Below are 22,946 nucleotides of genomic sequence, written 5' to 3'. Positions count from 1 at the left end.
GCGCTCAAAAGCCCGATTGGCCTTATTATCCAGGAGGTCTTATTTTTGGGGAAACATAGTAGCAGATGTTTAGATAATATTCTGGAAAATCAGGCTCATGATTAGTTATTGTGATATGATAATATGAGACATCTATTAGGCAAAATTCTCAGTGAATATATATTTCATCTTGCCACATTGAATCTATTCCAGTCATATCTGGCTCCAAATTTTTAGAAGAAGTCCAATATCATTTATTATCTTAGTCTTATAATTGGATTGCTAATAACTTAGGATTTTCTATGTTACAGGCCCCAAAACCTGGGGTAACTTATTAGACCCATTAGATGGAAATTCATTTTTAGATGACATACCTGCAGCATCTCAATCAGCAACATAAAGGAAGCCATTTACTGTAGATTGAAGTACAAGAAGATTATTTACCTCTTTGAAGTCTGTTGCTCCATCTAAACAGTTCTTCCAGGTTTCTGCAATACTAGTTAAGAATAGTACAGAGAATAACCAGTTGTTGTTTAAAGCAACACTGTAAGTGTGACAAACACAAAAGTTACCTGAGCTGGTTGAGAATTGAAAACTAACCTGTTGAACATTCTGTCAGGATGATCAAACTTTCCATTTTGTAAGCAAAGCATATGCTCTGGGGCTGTAAAAACAAAAGAGGTTAGATACATATATTCAAAAGTACCATAATGACATTCTCTGAAATACTTATATCTTACCAACTCTGACCAGGTAAAAGAGAACATAACCTGGTGATGAGTAGTGGCTGCCATACATAAATTTTGGTTCTTGCATTTCTTGATAACGCACCTATCAATGCAAGAAAGGGAAAAAAGGAGGGGGGAAATGGAGAGAATCAATTCAGTCATAACATTCTTCTATAGTAATTAGAGTTTATATTAAAAAGTTAGTCAGCATTTCATATTTTGTGCACATTGTTCCTATCAAACCACAGCAACCTGCATATGAAAACCTTAGAAAGATATTCTAACATAGTATATGTTATATATTTTCTTGTATATAATGAAATGTTTGCATAAAATAGGTACACTTAATAAAGTCACATATTTAATCTTTTATTGACAGTGTAATAAATCACAATTCAACCTAACATATCACCTATAAACTTTTAAGCTATGCTGCTTTTTACACCTATATAATAGCCAATTATGTTCTACTACAGATTAAGAAAAGATTCTAAATATCACTGAACTACAAAAACCAGTAGTTTGCTTAATAATACATGTGCAATGATGGTGGTACTGGGAATTTTAGCTTAGGAACAACTGAAGGGCCACTGGATCTTCAATCCTTTTACAGTTTTCTCATTTTTATCAATGCATCTGCTTGTATTCACATTTGGATACCTTTACCAAATAAAAACCCTCCCATCTCACCTGACATTAGACTCTCTCAAATATGTATAGGTAAAGTTACATTCTTTAACAATTACTTTTAAAACCAGCAATTTTGCATCTATCTTTTATAACCAAATGTAACATTTCACTAGAAAAAACAATACTTAAAATGTAGAAAACAAAAAAGTGGTTTCAACATATCAAACTAATTTACACACTAACAAACACACACAAATATATAAACAAGGTGTTTTTCTACATACCAGTAATCTTTCCAATCTTTCTTTATTTAGTGCACCTACAGGTTTACTAAGGTCACGAAAAGTTTCAGGATTTGTTAGATCTATAAAAAAGATCATTTTTAAACATATACTATATTAACAACAATGGTATGACAATTTTATTTTCTAATGCATATGGACAAAATTTAAGATATCAAATTAGGATTAATTAGGAGCTATACTTACTTCATCAATCTTTAAAGCATAATTATAATCTTTGGGAAGAATTTGGACTAATTTGTTTGCATATTTAGCTATAAAGTTAAAGATGAATCCAATAATTTCAGTGTAGGGGAAAAACTTCACTGAACATTTTTGTTTTTTCAAATACCTGCATTGCAGTTACTTTGGTAGAAAAGTATTTCTTCCCATCCTCAAATATATCATTTTATGGAAAAATTAGCCGAATTTTTACTTCACAATCAAATCAACAAGATATATGGTACTTAATGAATGCATCTCATTTCCAGTTTTGTAATTAGCTTCTTAAACTCAAAAGGAAATTACGAAAAGGAATACTCCCCCCCCCCTTTATTTTATGTTTTAATATTTTAACATTTTTTCACAATTTACCAACTTACCAGTATGAAAAATATAATGAAACAATCAATTGGACAAATGTTTTGCAAACAAAAGCTAATATAATGGGGTTTTATAACAGATGTGTATGTATATATTATTGAGATTTTTTTAAAACTTATTTCTGAAGTTTCGGTCGTCTCTATTCACAATTATCCACTTAGGCTATTTCAGTTTTACATGCTATTTTGGTAAAATATACATTTTTATGCTTTCTTCAAGTTGAAATTCATAGAAATTAGATTTTTGGATTTTAGACAGCAAGCAACTTTATTTAAACCATACTGAAAAGCTACAATCAATCACTTTTTTAAAAAAAATATGCTAACAGCTCTTATTTAGTTCTTTTCTTAGATAAGCAGAAAACATATACGCGAACCACCCTTCTCAAATCTATTCAAGACCCTTACTTTCTATGAACAACATGTCAAAGTTAGTACTTACGATGCAGGCAGGCTGTGAAACTCTATGCAAGCTTAATTGAAATGAATGGATTTTTGCAACAGTACTTACTGAATCTCTTATCTTCATGCCCCAGGTTGTTATTAATGTTTCCTGACTTGTATTCCCTTGAGGATTCATTTGAAAGTATAAATGTAGCAAAGTAAGCAGCAGGCTGTGCAACTTTTAAAAATCAAGTTTATATGCCAATACTGAAAATGATGTTGTTACTAAACACTATTCCATTTTGGAAACAGAAGTTTGAGAAGATGAACTGACAGCACAAGCAGCCAACTGCACAGGGTATCTAGCCTGGATTGTCCCATTGCTTTTACTTTGCTTGCCTCCAAAGAAGTCTTACCTAGTTCTGAGCTAGAATAATCTGCTATGATCCATGGAAAGACAGGGTACTGGGAAAGATCATTACAGCTCCGATCAGCCAGATTATTGAGATGAAGAAGGTATTGGTAGTTTGAGATATGACCTCGTTGCCATTGTAACATGTAGCTCTCTGCAGTGTGCTCTGTAATATGGTTTTCTAGAAGGGTACAGAAAATGTGACAGAATGCAAATAAGAAATTAATTTGCAATTAAGGCTCTCCAAGGAACTTGTATTAAGCTGAATTTCTATCCTACAAGATTTATGGAGCCATTGTTCATCATTGATCAGATAAGGCAGGTATGACAACAAGTATTCAGATTTATGAGAAATTAGTGAAGCTATTATTAACCTCCCATCCCTATTCTATATATGTTCTAATATAAAAATGAGCACTTGTTAAGAGCAATCCTCCGCTAGTTTTTTGAAGTAATTGTCTTCTAAGCTGTTGTCTTCCATGGAAATTTCATGACAAAAAAGCTGACAATGAGAATCTTGGGATGGGTGATGATGGAGGTGGTGATCTGCCTGCATTAAAATGTACAAATTAATGTAATAGGATCAGGGGTGGGTTCCTGCCAGTTCTAACCTCTTCTATAGAAGAGGTTCAACAAATCTACAGTGCCATTTAGAACCGGTTCCAGCTCCCTCCCCCTGCCCGTCCACACATCATCAAGATGAAGAGCGAGAGGAGGAATTCTGGGAGCTGAAGTCCACAAGACTTAAAGCTGTCACGTTTGAACACCTCTGGGGTTTTTTTTCTAAAGGGTTAGGAGTGCAAGTGTCTTGTAACTTGACAGCTTTAAGACTTGCATGCTTCAAATGCCAGAATTTTTGAGCCCCCATTTTGGTTGCTAAGCAAGAGTGTTGTTAAGTGAGTTTCACCACATTTTACTAGTTAGCCACACCCACCCAGTTACATGGCTGGTAAGCCACTCCCACCCAGTAACATGGCTATCAAGCCACTCCCACAAAGCAGGCCACACCTACAGAAGAGGTTCTAAAAAAATTGAAACCCACCACTGCTCAAGATCTATATTGAACCGATCCACTGTATGGTCTATTTATACCTGCTGCTTCAAATGCTGTGTCAGGAGCCAGCATGGTTGCATTATTAAAATTTCCCCAAAAGTATTGACTGAAATCAGATCAAATGTTGGAGCAAAGCAACAGTTCCTGCAACTATGACAAAGCGCTAAAGAGCTGCTATGGACTCTGTTCAGCTTCTTCTTCAACATAGATGAAGATTTCTCCGAACCTTATGCCTTCCTTCCTAGTAGATATGTTGCTACCTCTTAAAAACACATTTCCTGTGGGGAAGTTAGATTTCATGCAAATTAACTGTAGGTGTGTTTCATGTTCCACTTTGTTTTTTAGGCATACAGTCTGAGATTCAAAGATAGGCAAATATAAAAACTGTTATGTAGGAGAAAACATTGCTTCAGGCACAAGAGCTGCTGGTACGGCTGAGTTATTCTAGTACTACAACATTTATGATTTGGTTAGGTTTGCTGAATTTTGACATTAGCTTATAAGAGATATGCAATGCTTTGCATTCGGTTCCAAGAAACCAGTGAAGATGTGTCACCTGTTTCTTTTTAAATTACCACATTTTCCCAATGCAGGTAGTCCTTAGAGTATGATCACTTGTTTAGCAACCATTTAAAGTTACAACGGCACTGAATAGTGATTTATGACCAGTCCTTGCACTTACTATTGTCACATCATCCCTGCAGTCATTTGATCAAAGTTTGGGAGTTTAGGAATTAGCATGCATTTATTAAGGCTGCAGCATCCTGGAGTCATGTGATTGCCTGTTGCGATTTTCCAACAAGCAAAGGCAGCTGTATTTATTAACAAACATGTGATTTATTTAACAGTCATGTTGATTCACTGACCCCAGTGTCTTGTAAAGTCAGGCATAATTCACTTAATTACTGCTTTGCTTAGCAATGTAAGTTTTGGTCACAATTGTTATCTTAAGTTGAGGACTACATCAGGGGTAGGTTGCTGCCGGCGTTACTGCCGGTTGCTTTGTGCACACACTGCTTGCTTCGCTTGCGCCCGCCGTGTTGCTTACGCATAGACAGTTGCCTGTAAATTGTTCTGTGCATGTGCAATGGCATGGGCAACTGGGGAACTGGTTCGGGGCGTGGCCAGTTGCCATCTCTACCAGTTCGGTGACCCAGTCCCAAACCCACCTCTGAACTATATATATCACATGCAGCTACATAAGGCAGCTGTGTAACTGCAGGGAAAAACTCGCTGTTTAAGATAGTTGCACATTATGAACCTCCTTTTCTATATTACTTCTGAAGCATTGTACTTGTCTCATGTTTGTACTAATGTTTGTACATGCTCTTTTGCTAATGTTGGGATTCCAAATTCATTTAAATTCACTTTTTACTAGTTTTTAAAGTCTTAAAGCAGTATTTTTTCTAAGAAAAACAAAATAAAAAACAGGCATGAAAATCCAGCAGAAAAAATTATTATTATAGTTACTATTATAGTTACATAATAAGAGTCATGGTGGCGCCCAGGTTAGAATGCAGTATTGAAGGCTAACTCTGTTCACTGGCAGGAGTTCAATTCCTTCAATCCTGACCAAATCAGGTTTGACTCAGCCATCCATCCTTCCGGTAGAGGTCAGTAAAATGAGGACCCAGATTTTGGGGGGAAATATGCTGAATCAGTAAATTGCTTAGAGAGGGCTGTAAAGCACTGTGAAACAATATATAAGTTTAAGTGCTAAGTACTGGGTTTATGCCGGTGATGACTATGACAAAAACAAGTAACTTCTGTTACTTGACGTTTCAAGTAAATTGGGTAGTTAATGCATTCCATAATTCTATCTGCCACCTAATCTAAATATTATTGGCTAAGAGTGTTTTTTTTTTCAAGTATTGGGGGGAAAAGCCATAGGTAATGGAAGCCTTAATCAAAATTATACCTAATCTTTGTTATTTGCACCAAATTGCATATTATCCTACCTTATATTAACGGTGCACTTCTGATTATACAGACAATGATATTATCAAATGATAACATATGGAAGATACAGAATTCTCTTTGACCGATTCTCACCTTTCAATGGCTTTCTTCTGCTAATCATACACAAATTTAAAGATGGTACTAAGAATCTGCTGCTAAGTATCTTCACAAAATAATAGAGTTCCTTTTCTATGCAATTCTTCCAATATAAAAGCTACATCTATTCAAAAAGCTGAAGTAAGTCAGAGTCTCTCTCCCTCCCTCCCTCTCTCTCTCTCTCACACACACACAAACACTTTATTAGAATTGTTGTTGAAACCTAAATATGTTGACACGTAGAAATAGACATTATCTCGGTCCTCAGTGTTGTAGAATTTCAAATAGATGTCTGAACATAAATCATTCTCGGTGCAAAACACTTCCAGACCCTTGAAAATTAAAAAATAAAAATAAAATTACATGTAATAAAGTTAACAAAATTACTGAATTAACCAGGATCTACATAACAGATGTTAAGCACAGATATCCAATTCTTATTGTTTTCACAATAACAAAAGGGATATCTACATTATTTTTATAGAATAAAAAGTCATTGCACTTTATTTTTATTAGGGCAAGAACTTTGTATTGTTTAAATTATTGCCTCACTACCAAAATACTTCCAAGATCAAAGCAATAGTTTTCCACAAAGAAATACATTAAAGAAACCTATGATTATATCATATATTTATCTGTTAAATGGTTTTCTATAAACTAATTGCATAGAAATTCAATCAAACAGTAATTTTGTATCAGTTGTGTGAAATAGGCTCCACCAAATCCAGAAAGATTTCCTACTGTTTAATACTTGTTGCCTCAGGAATTAAAATAGCTAAATTTAAACTCATGAAGCACATCTATGATACCAAGGATCAAAAGCAAGTATTATCTTACCAAAGGCGATAGGCTATGTCTTCTTTTATAGATGCGTCTGACACTACGCAGTGTCACTTGTACCACAGGTTTCTATAAGGAAAGGAGTCAAAAGATGACACGTTTCTTTCAGTTTTGGTCACATGTTCTATATAGAAGATGCATTTTCTTCTCTAGCATTTTATCAACAGTGAGTCTCGATGTTACAGCCAAGAAAAGACCATTTTGGAAAATTGTTGGGATTTTTTTTTCAATTATCTTAATTTAAAGAAGCAATTTCTGAGATTGTTCAGTAAGATGTATGTGTTCTGGAAATAGGCACTATTTGTTATCTGGGGAAGCTAATTAAAAATTAAGCCAACTTCGTCTGGATGTTAAGACAGATTCACATTATAGAAACTTTGTGTAATATAATTAAACCTACACAAGTGAGCAAAAGATACCATGGCTTCCCACAAGGAAATACATGAATTTACTTTCTAGTTTGTTATATCACAGCAAGAACACTTTGGCTTTCTTAATTAATTGAAATAGTATGGAACCTTGGCAAAAATAGAAATGTTTAACTTAACTACAGCAGAAAAGCCAGATCAAATACCAATGGAAATCCATATATACAAGCCAAAGCACCCTAATTCTTGTGTTCCTCAGAATCATCAGTATATAACAGAATGGCCATTAAGACCATTTTCAATTTATTAATTCATACCATCTACATGGCATCATTTGAGCCATAATAAAGTGATACACAATAAGTCTGTCCTCTTTATTGCTACTTTGACATAATAGTTGGATGAGTCCAGTGCCATAAGCCACCAATTAGGAAAAAGAAATAGCACTTAGATTTATATACCACTTCACAGTGCTTTACAGCCCTCTCTAAGTGGTTTGCAGAGTTAACATATTGTCCCTAGAAATCTGGGTCTTCATTTTACCCACTTCAGAAGGATGGAAGTCTGAGTCAACCTTGAGCCTGATGAGATTCAATCTGCCAAACTGCTGGCAGCCGGTGATCAGCAGAAGTAGCCTGCAGTTCTGCACTCTAACCACTGCATCACCGTGGCTCTTATGACAAGACTAGTTTTCCACCAATAGGGTAGTGTACTAACCGACCAATACTTGTGTGTGTGCTTTAATATTGTTAATATTGTTATCCTTAATTATAATATGGATATTTTTAAAAAACAGACTTAAGCTGAAATTAGATTTCCTCAGCCTGGATAAATATAGCACTTATAGAAAATGACAGGATTGTTTGATTTGCATTAAAAACAGAGCTCATTGGAGATTGAACTGTATGATTTGATTCGAGGGCCAAATAAAGAACACATTGTATAAACTTAAGAGAACATTTTGCTAGTACTCTTATCAAGGTTTTAATAGCAGCAGATTAGAAAATGCAAGTTACTCACAGGATAGCCATTGAGAGGCTGGAAATACAGGTTTGCATCGGTGATGCATACATGTCCTGGATTAGTTACCAATGGAGTGATCATTTCTGCTTTACATTCCATATGCAGCGTTTCAGAAACATTCTGAAATCTGTTTAAATAATGAAGAAATGCTCAGTGTGAATTCCTATTATTCCTTATCAAAACATCCCAGAGTTTTCTATCACACCTTTACACATATTTTAGAGTATAATATTTACTACTTTATGTATTTTTAACAACCAGTGTGAAATCTATTTTACAGTAATTATTATATTGTAAAAACACAAAAAAAATGGTTAGCATGTTAGAAGGTATAGTCCACCTAAAAACTGAACACATTTTCAAAACATTTCAAGAGAGCTAAGATCAAATAACAAAATCTTTGCCAAAGAGAATGTGGTGAAAGCAAGATTCCCTCCCCCCACTTTCTTTCTCAACACAGAAGAATAAAATGTGAATCAACGAAGGAGATCTCCAAGCATATTTTAGACTTTATCTTTATTTTGTCACAGAAATAAGCAATTCAAAAATTCAGAATTCAGCAGAATAAGATAAACATATATAAAACATTGCAAATTGGTATTAGCCAACACATAGATTCCTATTGCTGATCTACTCTTTGCTTTTCATATTTTCCTAAGCATGTTAATTTTTTTTAAAAAAAACTAAGAGTCAAAAGATGAGATGTTTCCTGAATAAACATAGAGAAACATACCTGTTCTTATCAAATGATGTTCTGGCCAAACGTGACTGTAGAATAGCAGTTATCTGATTTAAAATAATAGCAATAATCAGCTTTAAATGTTCAATGCAAATAGGATTGTCACATTAATCCCTCCATTAATACTGCAGCTCTAGTACATATTTACCATAGCAGCCTGGTCCCCTAGTTTGTCCAAGTGCGATGCTCTGTATAACTGTTAAAAAACAGAAGCAATAAAATGAAATTTAGAAGCTTTCCCAGCTATAAGGGACTTGAAGTCCACAGATACTTGTATCTGTTATAATGGATATAATGCAAAATTGGTAATTCTGGTAGAAGTCTCACTTGCACTTCTCTTAGAATTACAAATTTTGCATTATATCCATTTTTATCTACAGACTTGCATCACAACAGACATATAATTATAAATCCTAAATCTGCAGGATAGCCTAAAGATTGATTAGCCACATTTAATCCATGCAAAAGAAAAATAATTAGCCATTTGTTAATTGTTTCAAATATTTGACTAGATGAAGAGAGTTTACTCTGTTTCATTAGCTAAATCACATGCTAAAGGCAGCAATAAAACAACTACTCATACTTGGTGAAGTGTTTGTATGACATCTTCGACTTTTCCAGCAACATCCAGTTCAAATACATATTTAGTTTGACCCTGACAAAAAGGGAAAATTAAATTAAAATTAAAATTATATTACAACCCACTGTAGTTAAACCACATAAAACCTCTTCAAACTAGGAAAGGATCTAGTTTAGCATCTGTATTCCATGCAAACAAATTCTAGATTTAATCCCTGTTATTTCTCATACTCTAATCTAGCTGCTGTATTATATCTCCAGTTTCTTATTGTTCTTTTTCTTATTTCGGACGTTTGGAAATTCAAACATTGTTTGTATATTTATCCTAAAAAGTTTTATTTAACAGTTCATATATTAAAAGGCACTGTAATACTTTTAAATTACAAATAAGATTATGTTTAAACACTAACATACACAGTTCTTTTTTTTTTAAATGATATTTTTTTCAGAAACAAAGCATATAATTATATAACATTCATTTTTTTTTCTTTGAATGGAAAAATATATACTTACTCTTTCGGTTTTAAAGGGTGCGATGATATTTTGTTCTTTAGTGAGAAAAGCCTTTATAAAAGAATAACTTGTTTAGTATTTGCTTTTTGTAATATGTTATAGCTATTAGATATTATCAGAAATGCAGGGAAACTTATAAAGCATGAAAAAATGGAGAGCAACTGTTCTGAAAGTTCCTTCTCAGATAATATTCCTAGCCTTTTCTCTTCATTTTAAATGAAAATTACATTTTAATTTTAAAATAGTTTTTACAAAATCCCAATCCAAATTGTGGGCTAATATTTCATTGTGACCCTAGTTTAACTTTGCCTTTGTTTAAAAGTTAAAAGTTTTCCAATAGTTAATGACATTGTCAAATCCCAGTGACTTTATGGACAAACATCCTCCATTTCGTTGTTTCTCTATTGCAGTGTTTCTCAACCTCAGCAACTCTAAAATGAGTGGACTTCAACTCCCAGAATTACCCAGCCAGCCGTTTTCCATGCATACTGGCAAATCGTAGTTATTGTTCTTTTGGGGACATTCAAATGATATTCCTGATCCTTTTTTTTTCTTCTCCATTGCCTTCCCCTTTTTTCATTTTCCCCAATCTTTCCAAGCAGTTATTTTTTCTAGTCCATCATCTGCAGAGTTTTTGCTTATTAATCATTGCCTCACTACTTTTTTTTTAATTTCAGGACTAATTGACTGGCTCTTTTAGCCCATGATACTCTTAATAACCCTAATCAAAGCTGCAATTAAAAGCCATTCATCAATGTTCAACTTTCTCAGCCATACAGTACCACTAGGAAGTGCACTGCTTTAATTATTCTGATCTTGACTGAAGAGAATATTTGATATTCTGATATATTCTGATCTTTGTTGCCATACAACAAAGAGAACCATGTTGGCACATCTGGGAAAACCCGAATCTGAAAGTTCCCGGTTTTCCCCACCCAATTGAAAGTTATACAATAATACAATAGCAGAGTTGGAAGGACCTTGGAGGTCTTCTAGTCCAACACCCTGCCTAGGCAGGAAACCCTATACCATTTCAGACAAATGGCTATCCAACATCTTCTTAAAGACTTCCAGTGTTGGGGCATTCACAACTTCTGGAGGCAAGCTGTTCCACTGATTAATTGTTCTAACTGTCAGGAAATTTCTTCTCAGTTCTAAGTTGTTTCTCTCCTTAATTAGTTTACACCCATTGCTTCTTGTTCTACCCTCAGGTGCCTTGGAGAATAGTTTGACTCCCACTTCTTTGTGGCAACCTCTGAGATATTGGAACACTGCTATCATGTCTCCCCTAGTTCTTCTTTTCATTAAACTAGACATACCCAGTTCCTGCAACCGTTCTTCATATGCTTTAGTCTCCAGTCCCCTAATAGTCTTTGTTGCTCTTCTCTGCATTCTTTCTAGAGTCTCCACATCTTTTCTACATTGTGGCGACCAAACTGAATGTAGTATTCCAAGTGTGGTCTTACCAAGGCATTATAAAGTGGTATTAACACTTCACGTGATCTTGAATCTATCCCTCTGTTAAACCTGCGATTTGCTGCTGCCATCCGCCACTGTCTTGGGCGTGCCTCTTCGGGCGATGTTGCTCTCCGGCTGCCCTCGCCCTCGCCCGCCCTCGCCCTCCAGCCGCCCTCGCCCTCAGTGCTGCCATCTTGGGAGGAGCTGGAACGCCTGAGATCAAGCGACCGTCTTCTTCCGCCACCACCACTCCTGGTTCCTGGCGCGGCTCCTCCCTCCCTCTTCTTCTCCTCCGTTTCGATCTTTGGATAACCCTGACGTGAGGGATTTTTCTGCTCGCCATTCTGGCTGTTGCAGCGGCCATGGAGATCTTTGGCCACGCCGATAGCCTTGCGTTTCATTCTGTGATACACAACCTTCGCAGAAGGAGAGGACGGGGGACGAGGAAGACGTGGACAGGGAGCATGCCCCCCCAACTGGCATCAACCCCCTCAGCCACTTCAGACTTCTTCTATTCTTCTGGACTCCGCCGGGGAGAAGAGTGAGAGCGAGAAACCCCCCCCTCTCAAACTGTTACCAATTCCACCCATTTCAAATTTGCGCTAACCGCCTTTGTGAGTTAAGAACTGCGTTTACCTTGTTTGCTGAGTGTATGTATGTATGAATGTGTGAGAGAATGTTCTCACCTTTTAAATTGATTAATTTTTATACTATTATCTTGTATTTTAATGATTATTGTGGGGTGTGTATGAGGAGAGTGTCTGTTTGTTGTGTATGATAGGACCGGGTGTGCAACCTGGTGCCCCCTCCACTGAGTGCAGACGTAGAAGTGGATGGAGGCCCAGATTCGCCCCCCCCCGTCCTGGAATCAATGATGAGCGTGGCCTGTCGGGAGGCCATGGGAGGGGGGTGGGGGTCTACAGGGATGGGGGAGGGTCGGAGCATTTCAGTTACAACCAGGAGGGGCAGATATGATGGGAGATGTAGGGCTGGCCATTATCAGGAAAGAAGGACTCGCTACATCACAGCGATTCCTTGTTCTGGCTCTACTGGCTCAACTCAAGGGCCTGGTGGCAGAGGAGATCAAGGCCCTGGTCTCAGGTTGCTGCTGCTAAATGCCAGGTCTGTAGTAAATAAAGCTCTCCTCGTCTGGGACTTAATAATAGATGGGGAGGCAGACCCGGCATGTATAACTGAAACCTGGCTGGGCCAAGAGGAAGGAGTCCCCCTCTCAGAAATGTGCCCAGATGGGTTCCAGGTACTACACCAACCGCGACACCAGAAAGGGGTGGGGGAGTGGCAGTTATTATCTGAAGGTCGTTAGCTCCTCACAGGATCCCTGCCCCAGAGATTGTGGGATGTGAGTCTCTCCTCCTGAAGTTGGACCTAGGGGTTCAATTGGGCTTGTTTCTGACGTATCTACCTCCCAGCTGCGTCACAACAGCCCTGCCTGCACTCCTAGAGGCAGTAGCCGGGTTGGCGGTGGAGTTCCCTAGACTGATGGTACTGGGGGACTTTAACCTTCCATCCCTAGGTGAACACTCTGACGGGGCGCAGGAGTTCGAGTTTGTCACCCCTGAGGAAGTGGGCAAGGCCATGGGAGCGATGAGTGCCTCCACCTGTTTACTGGACCCGTGCCCCTCCTAGCTGGTTTCGACCAGCAGGGAGGTAACACGAGGCTGGCTCCAGATGATTATGAACGCATCTTTACAGGAGGGGTCTTTCCCGCAACCATTAAAGGAAGCGGTGGTAAGGCCCCTTCTTAAGAAGCCTTCTCTGGACCCAGCTATTCTTAAGAACTATCGTCCTGTCTCCAACCTTCATTTTTTGGGAAAGGTTGTTGAGAAGGTGGTGGCGCTTCAATTCCGACGAACCTTGAATGAAGCAGATTATATAGATTCCTTTCAGTCTGGTTTCAGGCCTGGGTACAGCATAGAAACTGCTTTGGTCGCACTGACCAATGATCTCTGGTGGGCCAGGGATAAGAGGACATTCCTCTATCCTGGTGCTTCTTGATCTCTCAGCGGCCTTTGATACAATCGACCATGATATCCTTCTGCGATGGTTGGAAGAGGTGGGAGTGAGAGGCACCCTTTTACGGTGGTTCTCCTCTTACCTCTCTGACAGGTCGCAGTCAGTGTTGGTCGGGGGACAAAGGTCGACCCCTAGGCCCCTTAAATGTGGTGTGCCGCAGGGCTCGGTCTTGTCCCCCCTCCTATTTAACATCTGCATGAAGCCGCTGGGCAAGATCATTCGACAGCACGGGGTTAAGTACCATCAGTATGCTGATGATACACAATTGTATCTCTCTGCCCCGTGCCAGCTCAGTGTAGCGGCGGACGTGATGTGCCGATGCCTGGAAGCTGTTAGGATCTGGATGGGGGTAAACAAACTCGTACTCAATCCCAACAAGACTGAGTGGCTGTGGATGTTGCCCCCGAAGGACAATCCAGACAGTCCATCCTTGATCCTGGGGGGGTGAAAACTTACAACCCTCAGAGAGGGCCTGCAATTTGGGGGTCCTCCTGGATTCATAGCTGACACTGGAACACCACTTGTCGGCTGTGACCAGGGGGGCCTTTGCCAAGGTTCGCCTAGTGCATCAATTGCGGCCCTACTTGGATTGGGAGGCACTCCAAACAGTCACTCACGCCCTAGTCACCTCAAGGCTGGATTACTGCAACACGCTCTATATGAGGCTACCCTTGAAAAGTGTTCGGAGACTGCAACTAGTCCAGAATGCAGCCGCGCGAGCGATATTGGGTGTACCTAGGTACACCCATGTTATAGCTATCCTCCGCGAGCTGCACTGGTTACCTATTGGTCTCCGGATGCAATTCAAGGTGTTGGTCATTACCTTTAAAGCCGTACATGGCTTAGGGCCAGCATACCTGTGAGACCGCCTAATGCCACATTCCTCCCAACAGCCGGTAAGATCCCACATGGTGGGCCTCCTTCAGATGTCGTCAGCCAGACAATGTTGGCTGGCGGCTCCCCGGAGGAGAGCCTTCTCTGTGGCTGCTCCGACCCTTTGGAATGAGCTACCCCCAGAAATCCAGACCTTACCCACTCTCATGGCCTTCAGAAAAGCTGTTAAAACCTGGCTATTTCGACAGGCCTGGGGCTGTTGACCTCATTGTAGAGGTCCAGCCTCGATCAAAACGAATGGGTGTGTGTTGTTTTTATCCTGTTTCTTTTTTTTTTTTTTACTATTCCTTTTTTTCCTCGTTGTAAGCCGCCTGGAGTCCTCCAGGATTGGGCGGCCTATAAATCGTATAAATAAAATAAAATAAATAAATAAATAAATAAATGTAGCCTAGAACTGTGTTGGCTTTTTTGGCAGCTGCTGCACACTGCTGGCTCATATTTAAATGGTTGTTCACTAGGGCTCCAAGATTCCTCTCATAGTTACTACTATTGAGTAAGGTACCACCTATACTGTACCTGTGCATTTCATTTTTCTTGCCTAAATGTAGAACCTTATTCTTTTCACCATTGAATTTCATTTTATTAGATAGTGCCCAATGTTCAAGTTGTCAAGATTCTTCTGTATCTTGAGCCTATCTTCTGGAATGTTGACTATTCCTGCCAGTTTGGTGTCATCTGCAATTTTGATGAGTTCTCCATTTATTCCCTCATCCAAATCATTGATGAAGATGTTGAAGAGTACTGGCCCTAAAACAGAGCCTTGGAGTACTCAAGATCTTGCCCCCACACCTTGCCCCCTTGCCTCATGATCTTATCTGATCTTCCTGTTATTTCCTCTTCAACATTATTTTTACTTCTTACATGCCAAGCATACTGTTTATCTATTCCTTAGTGAAGAAAATAAAAATATCTTCTTCCCCATTGCCTATGAACTTATTAAGCATGCAGACTGATGTTATCTCTTATCCATTTTATATCCATTTTACATTAGCTATCAGATCTCATCTTTTTTTCTTAATACCACTTGTTATTTTTCTCTGATTCTGCTTTGAAGAAAAAACAAAAATTTGCTTGTGCAAAAATTTATGCTAAAAATGTTTTGCCGCCCTAAGCGAATGCGTCTGGGGCACAGGTTTTTCTGACAGGTTTGTGTGAATCCACAGTTTTGACACAAACCAGTTTTGTTCAGTCTGTGTTCAACCAGGAGTGCTTATCTTATGAGTATCATGATTAATGTTCCACTATAGCACTGTTGTACAAATGGCAGAGCTGAAGTCACCTATTGTTATGCTACATACCCTCATTGACCTTCCTTATGTATTATTACGCTTATTATTTGACAAATCTCTTGTATCCCTAATGTTTATACAGCAACAATAGAAATCTGATTTATCTCTGCAGTGTTAACCAATATATCATCATTAAGCATTGCTCCCGGAGTAATTTTTCCACTGTCACTTACAGTATGAATTATGATGGAAGTTTCAAAACTGTCTTGGAAAAAAACAAATTTGATAACAAATGGAGTTTGGTCTGAATTTGAAGCCTTTTCATAGATCATGGTAAAACTCTGAAAAATCATTCAAAGTCAAATTATTTGCATTTTAATTTAAAAATGACATTTAAAAAGCTGTATATAAGGACTTTTATATTATTTGTTACTTACTTGACTAGATAAAATAGCAATCTGCCCAGAAGTACCACTAAAACACAGATTTGGAGGAAAAGAAAATAATATTATCATACTATTCAGTTGTGTTGATATAAAACAAATATTTATTTAACACATCTTTAAAAGCATTTACCTCATGAAGGAATATTTCCCACTATCATCTGGTGCTTCAATTTTAATACAATCTCTCAAAGGAATCTATGTGAATTCACAGAAAAAAGAAAATTTCATTTGAGTTTGATGTTAAAACCAACCAAAAGTTTTGATATTATTTAGTTATCTACTTACTTTAATAATGGGGTGGCTTATTTCATCAGGCTCGAATATCACTGATTTTGAGCAGATTTTAAATGATCCTTTAATTTTCCTAAGCATTAAAAGACATTAGAAAGTTATTGCAGAATTTTGTTACAGCACAATATTAGTGTTTACCCTTTTATGAAGAGTGTGTAATACCTTATTCCCTTGCCATCTTTCTTTAAAATGTAATTAGCTGTATGTTGTTCAAAATAGTATTCTTCCAGATTAAGGAGTAATAAGGAAAACCTAGAAGTAAATAATAAAAAACAAAATATGTGTTAAGGGAACTCTGTGCTTTGCTACTAAAACACATTACAGATGGTCCTCGATTTATGAGCAGTCACTTAGCAACCATTCAAAGATGTGATGGATGTACCTCAGGGCTACTTATGGCCCAGATTCAGCAACTGCCCTTCTGGGAGTCACATGACTAAACTTCAGCACTTGGTGACCAGGCCACTTTTACAGCAGAATCCCACAATCATGTGATCACATTTTATAACAGTTATGCCAACTGAAAGCTGGCATTTTCTTCTGATTTGTGGTAAAACTTCACCCATAACAAACAACTGGTTCACTTAATAGCTATGGCATTTGCTTAATTACTGCAGCAGCACTTTACAACTGTGGCATTTGCTTAAAAACCACAAAAAAAGGTAATAGTTTTACAATTGTCATGACTTACAGGCTAGATGTGTTCTAAGAAGGCAGCTTCTGGCTAAAAGTTAAAAGTAGTTTGGCAATGGAAATAATTAGACATGGAAGTGAACGTCATCCACTTCACTGATGTGTTTAAGAAACCACATGTTGGAAGTGCTTTAGTTTCAGCTCAGAAAGCAAATCTGATTACTAAGGCTACTTGACACACACAGCACAATATTTTGTAAATAATCCAGGAGAAACAAATTTTGAATGATCTTTTTTATGTATGGTATATATTTATTGTGTTTTATCAATAGGAATAAAATACAAAACAGAAAAACAAGACAGAAAAATATACATCCAATAGTAATAACCCAAAAATATATTTAATGTTTGAATTGTTTAATGTTTGTATAATCGTAACAAATTTTACTTGCATCTTTTCCCCCAAAAGAAGTGCTTTTTTCTTATCCACTGGGAAAAAACAGCAACATTAGGAAAAAACTGCAACATTGATTTTAACTTCTATATAGATGCATAAACTTTAAAAGTATCTCTTTAAGGAAAAAAAATGTAACTTCAATAAGCAATAATGTAGCAGTCTTTTAAAAATTTCCAGTTAATTACTGATTCAGCCTAAATGATAATTGAGAATTTTTATTTCTTCTAGTAGTTTATTCTTCAAGGAGTATTGATCTCTATTCTACTGTCCTGCTCTGTTCTTATGTAATGAATAATGGAAACAAGTCTTCATTCTGTTTGAAGGATGCTATTTGTGTGAATAGCTAAGAAAGGATTTCATAGATGATTTCATATAGTGAATATATTTTCAATGCCACATAGTAATCAGTACGTACTTTTAAAAAATAAAATATGTTGACATGTCATCTCATCACAAGGCATGCTAGAACCTGAATGTCATGTGGTACAGGACACTTTCCCCAGCTTCTTTCTTTTTACTCAGTCTCCATGGAAGAGATAAAATAGCAAGAACCAACGTTTTTGAATATGTGTGTGGTGTTTAATTTTAAGGATGATCTGGGTAATAGGGCTTGGGATACAAGACCAGTTAAACTTGAAATATTAAATTGTTGGTGCTCAGCTTTAATGGTACAGCAACAATCATCATACTGCCTAACACCATTATTTTTCCAAGACGTTTGATATTAATTTGCTAATCTACTCAATCTTCCCTTTTTAAATATTGATGAGTAAATTGTCATAAAAGAAAACCCAAATTTCAAAAATCTGCAAAAATATCACACAACAGATATTGTTTTGTAATGGATATAACCACACTTTTCCAAAGAGGGTTGGTGAATTAACAGATTAATACTAAGATTTCATGCCTAGAGCCTAACCTTCAAACAATATGTATGAATGATTAACATTAAAAAACTGTCAATTAAGTGTTACTTATATTTAGTGACTGGAATATCCACAATTATCTGAAGAGTATCTGAAAATGTCCCATCAGAGAGTAATAAGGAAAGAACATTGCAAAGAGTCTGTTTTTCCCAGTTATAGGCCTGATGACATAGGGCTAAGTGTTTGCATCTAGCCACTGTTGGGAGGTAAAAATCTCCATGATACTTCTGCTAGCCATGGCGCACATCAAACACCTTCCCCATCTATTCCACAGGCAAAGACTCCCATGACACACATATAAAATCACTTAAACTTTTTCATTCTCTGTAGGATGAAATCAACAAAGCAGTCTCCTCAGGAAGCTAGCTGACACCAGCAATCAGGAAGCAAGATCTTTTAAAAATACCAAAATCTTCTAATTACAATACTTCTCACCTACACCAGTTCCCCAATCCCAGACCCTCATAAAATTTCACACCTAGAAAAGTTCAACACATCTTGTAGAGCAAGAGATGACTTTCCTCACAGACTTTGCAGATCCTCCAGGCAAAAACAGCTCAATTAACACATGTACACACATCACAAAGCCCATTATTGTTATAAATATTACTATTCTCAGCATTCTGATTTTGTGGCCACTTTGAGAGCTGAATCATAGTTTTTGATTTGCTGTCAATTAAATTCTATTTTCACTTCAAACAGGTGCCCTGTGCATGGCTGTAGAACGAATCAAAATTTTCTTCTAACAGCATGACAACAAAAATGGTGGCCATGCATACAGTGACACCATGATGAAAATCCAGCTCTTTTGTACTTGTGTCCCTAAGTCGGATGCTAATACATTAGTTTTGGCATTTGTACTATGATTTTGAGATACATTTTCTCACTTGCACCCCTTCCAATCTCTCTCTCCTATGCATGCCCAAGCTGATTGTTGACTGCATGTCAGACAGATTAGCTTTAAGATCTATCATGGTGCTCTGTTGTCACATGATTTTGTGATTTTGTGTGTGTGTTTCCAGCAAAAAACACCCATTCAAATGAATGTGGTTCAGTTAATGACCATGGCATTCATTTAACCACCACTGTGGAAAAGGCCAGAAAATTACTTCCTGTCACTGGGTGCCTTGACTTATGACTGTAATTTTGGGCTCAATTGAGATAGTAAGTTGAGAACTAACTGTAGGTAATGTTCACTGCTTAAGGAAGGATGTTAACATAAATATTTTGCACAGGATTTAACTTTAGCTTCCTTATTTTTAATATTGGAGAATAGTGATGAATTGTGTAGTTTTAGGGTGAAAATAAGGTAAATTTTTACATTACCTTTCACAGGTGTTAGAGAAAGCAGATCTAAAGTAGTTTGATTCATTTTGTTTTCTTATAAATCTTACTAATTTCTATTTGGGTCTGGCATGTTTTTGTCTCTACTTCCATTTTCTAAAAAGGTATTAAAAAGAATTTTGCCTTTTCTGCATTAATGCAGAACAGTAAGAGCAAAACAGAAGTAGTGACAAAAGAAAAATGACAATTGTTCCCAAGAGGAATATGATGTAATGTGGACCCTCTTAAAATTAAATCATACATTTATGCCTCTTGTAAACTTATTTTAACTCCAACTAAATCTTCATGGATTTATATTTTTGTGAAATTTTACCAATTTCAAGAAGTTAAATCAATATGAACTGTGTTTAGCCAAATTATCAATTTATTAGAAAGCATTCAGAATTTACAATATGTGGTTAATTTTTTGTTTTTCCTAGCCTCTGGCCCCAAATTCCTGTTTGGAAGAGTTTATACTGAGCGTATAGAAATGGACTCCAGTTAATGATGAGAAAAACATACTACATAAAACAATCCATAACATTGTTCATTATTCCAAAATCAGCTCTAGGATAAAACTGAAGGAGATTGATACATAGAAACTAAAGTTGCGGAGTTATACTCTTTTCTATTCATTGGTTCAACTGCACTACCACAAACAGGAATGAAGACATACACTGTTTAGCTTAGTGCTATGCCTTCAGAACAACCCAACAAATTGCTTTGATAAAACCGAAATTTGTTTAATTAAAGGTGCGTGTCGTACGCAATGCAATATTAATCTTGTTGGCTACACCAAAGCAGTAGAAAACGTGAAGCATATCTTTACGGTTTACCCGGAGGGAAACAGGATTGCTAAGGGGGGATATTGAACTAATGTTCAATCTCTCGTGAAATTAATCGTAAATCGCCCCAATCGCCGTGTTTTAGAATTAGAGGCTTTGTAGCTTTAAGGGGACGGACAATATGCGCATACACCGCAGTGTCCCAAGACAATAGTCCCCGCGCCACTTCCGTATTGCAAGATTATGACTCTCAATGGGGCGCACCGGGTCAGCACAAGTAATGCGCTGATGATATGCTAGTTTTAAGCAAAAGCAACAACAACAAACACACATACACGCCCCCTCCCCCCATCGTTCCCGGTTGTCTCGCTTCTTTGCACCCAATGAACAAGAAAGCAAAGTCGGCGATTGCTGGGGACGGGTTCCCCTCCCTGCTTCTCCTGCCGCTTGAGAGCAGCTGGAATACTTTGGGTTTTCTCTGGATAGCAGCGCTTTTCCCCAGCAGAGAGGCGCTACCGCGGGCAGAGGGGCGGCGTTCAGAGCGGCCCAACTCCTGAGTCTTTGCTCCTTCGTTGGCATTGCCGCAGCCTTCCCTTCGCAGGAGCTGGGCGCTCGGCTCTACCCAGAGCGTTTCACCCACCTCTCTTTGGAGTAGAGGTCCAGCTCCCGCCGTCTCTTCCGAATGAAGGCCATGGAGCTGACCCGACCCTGCTTCCGCAGCGCCTCTGTTTTGCACCAGGAACTTGCCGAGAGGCAGAGACTTCATTCGCCGCTAGGGGCCCAGCAGTAGGCAGCTCTCGCCGGCCATTTATACGGCCGCAGGAGCGTCGGTTCTGGTTTCCCCGGCTGGTTGGGATCGCTTTGCGGTGACCAGATCTATTTTTTCCCGCTCGCGTTTCCGGGCCAGCTTTCGCTTCGGCAAACTTGCCTTGTGGCAGGCATGTGCTCTTGTCTCCCGAAAGGCTAGGAAATCGGGAATTTCCTGCCTATTATGGCCCCCTGCTTTTGGCGGCTTCTCCCTGCCCTCTTCCCTTGTGAACTCGGGCACTCACAGTAGATTTTCTGGGGTGGGAAGAAGGTGCAAACTCAAGAGCCACCTCGGTTCAGTGTGACTACGCACCCGAGTGGAGTATAATAATACTTTATGTTGTAGTTGATGACATCCCCACTCCCCCAAACAGGCTTGAATTACAACTCTCAGTATTCCTGGAAGTTGTCATCCGATACATCTGGAGGAAAACCGTCTTGACAAAGGCAAAACTCAGGAAAGGGCAAAAAGAAAAATCGTTGCTGTTCTTTTCCTGCCTTTTCTTCCCCTCCCACCTGCTCTTCTTGAACTGGTGCCAGAGCAGCTGGAATTGAGCCATGGGCATCTTTGCACACATTTGAAAGAATATATGCAAATGAGGTATAGTGGTTAAACATTAAATCTGGGAGTAAGAAGACCCAGGTCGACTCCACTATTAGCCATAAGAGGTGAGTTTGTAGTTGAGCTGGAAGAAAAACAGGATATAAAACTGAGGTGGGAGGGGGAATGATAGTAGTTCTTCCTGTTGGCTCTATATATCAGGTATTTGCAGCCCAAGGAATTTTTAATTCATTGTTTGATCTGTGCAGACTGCTGTTGAAAGAAATGTCCTTCTGGGTTCAGCTCTAAGTGGGGAAGAAGACACTGGAGACATGGAAGCTGCTTGGAAAGATGGTTTATTGTTGGACAGGGCCACATGACTTGAGCCCTGAACAGAAAATATCACATGCTTCAATATTGGTGGAGAAGAAGGAAAAAAAAGGACTGAAGGAGGGGCTTGCTAGGCTTTTTATACCCTGTTTAGTCCCACCTCTCTATTTCCTGTTCCTGTGTAAAAAATGTATTCTGATTGGTTGTCAGACTCCCATGGGCAGGGGTACTCTCTAGGCTGTGATGAGTTCTCAGATGCCATGTGGAGAGTTGAGCAACGTTCCAATATCCCTGCAGTGGAGAAGTCTTTATTATGCAAAGTGGGCTAGCCTGACCTTCTCAATGGCCTATTGACAAAGTGGGGATGGGCAGGAAGCTACAGGCAACTATTCTGTCTTTTAAAGCATGTTTCTTTCTTTTCACATCCAGAGAAATATTCTGCCTTTTCAATATTTCCTAGGATATTTCATTTTTCTGGGAGAGGGCTGGATGATAACTTCCCACACTGGTCTAGAAGAATGAGCAAGGAGCAGTGTCAGTTTTCTATCTAACCTCTGAAAAGTGATTCAATAACGTGACACAGCCAAATATTGTCCTATACGACT

At 38.3% G+C, this 22,946-nt stretch overlaps 1 protein-coding gene across 2 annotated transcripts in view; it reads right to left on the bottom strand.

The window, feature by feature from the left end:
• Window positions 1-21,690, bottom strand: part of NSMAF (neutral sphingomyelinase activation associated factor) — a 42,660-nt gene extending 20,970 nt beyond the window's left edge. Inside the window, exons 1-17 of one of the 2 annotated variants that reach the window (XM_087707036.1) lie at window positions 21,304-21,689; window positions 16,702-16,791; window positions 16,534-16,612; window positions 16,379-16,443; window positions 16,240-16,276; window positions 10,188-10,238; window positions 9,679-9,750; window positions 9,244-9,291; window positions 9,090-9,142; window positions 8,354-8,483; window positions 6,963-7,034; window positions 6,349-6,457; window positions 3,021-3,197; window positions 1,622-1,701; window positions 720-810; window positions 580-643; window positions 424-475 (exon numbers count right to left, since the gene is read on the bottom strand). In XM_087707036.1, coding sequence (XP_087563162.1) covers window positions 424-475; window positions 580-643; window positions 720-810; window positions 1,622-1,701; window positions 3,021-3,197; window positions 6,349-6,457; window positions 6,963-7,034; window positions 8,354-8,483; window positions 9,090-9,142; window positions 9,244-9,291; window positions 9,679-9,750; window positions 10,188-10,238; window positions 16,240-16,276; window positions 16,379-16,443; window positions 16,534-16,612; window positions 16,702-16,791; window positions 21,304-21,356 — 1,323 coding nt within the window. In that variant the 5' untranslated portion in view covers window positions 21,357-21,689. Of the gene's footprint in view, window positions 1-423; window positions 476-579; window positions 644-719; window positions 811-1,621; window positions 1,702-3,020; window positions 3,198-6,348; window positions 6,458-6,962; window positions 7,035-8,353; window positions 8,484-9,089; window positions 9,143-9,243; window positions 9,292-9,678; window positions 9,751-10,187; window positions 10,239-16,239; window positions 16,277-16,378; window positions 16,444-16,533; window positions 16,613-16,701; window positions 16,792-21,303 lie in introns of both variants that reach the window. The other variant, XM_087707037.1, reaches the window with a different exon arrangement.
• Window positions 21,691-22,946: the final 1,256 nt, after the last annotated feature.

Source organism: Thamnophis sirtalis, unplaced genomic scaffold (assembly GCF_051295495.1).
Source record: "Thamnophis sirtalis isolate CommonGarterSnake01/CBP01778 unplaced genomic scaffold, rThaSir2_p1.2 scaffold_2, whole genome shotgun sequence".
NCBI classification, from domain to species: domain Eukaryota; kingdom Metazoa; phylum Chordata; class Lepidosauria; order Squamata; family Natricidae; genus Thamnophis; species Thamnophis sirtalis.
Note: the sequence above shows the minus strand (reverse complement) of the source record. Positions and strands in the feature narration are given on the sequence as shown.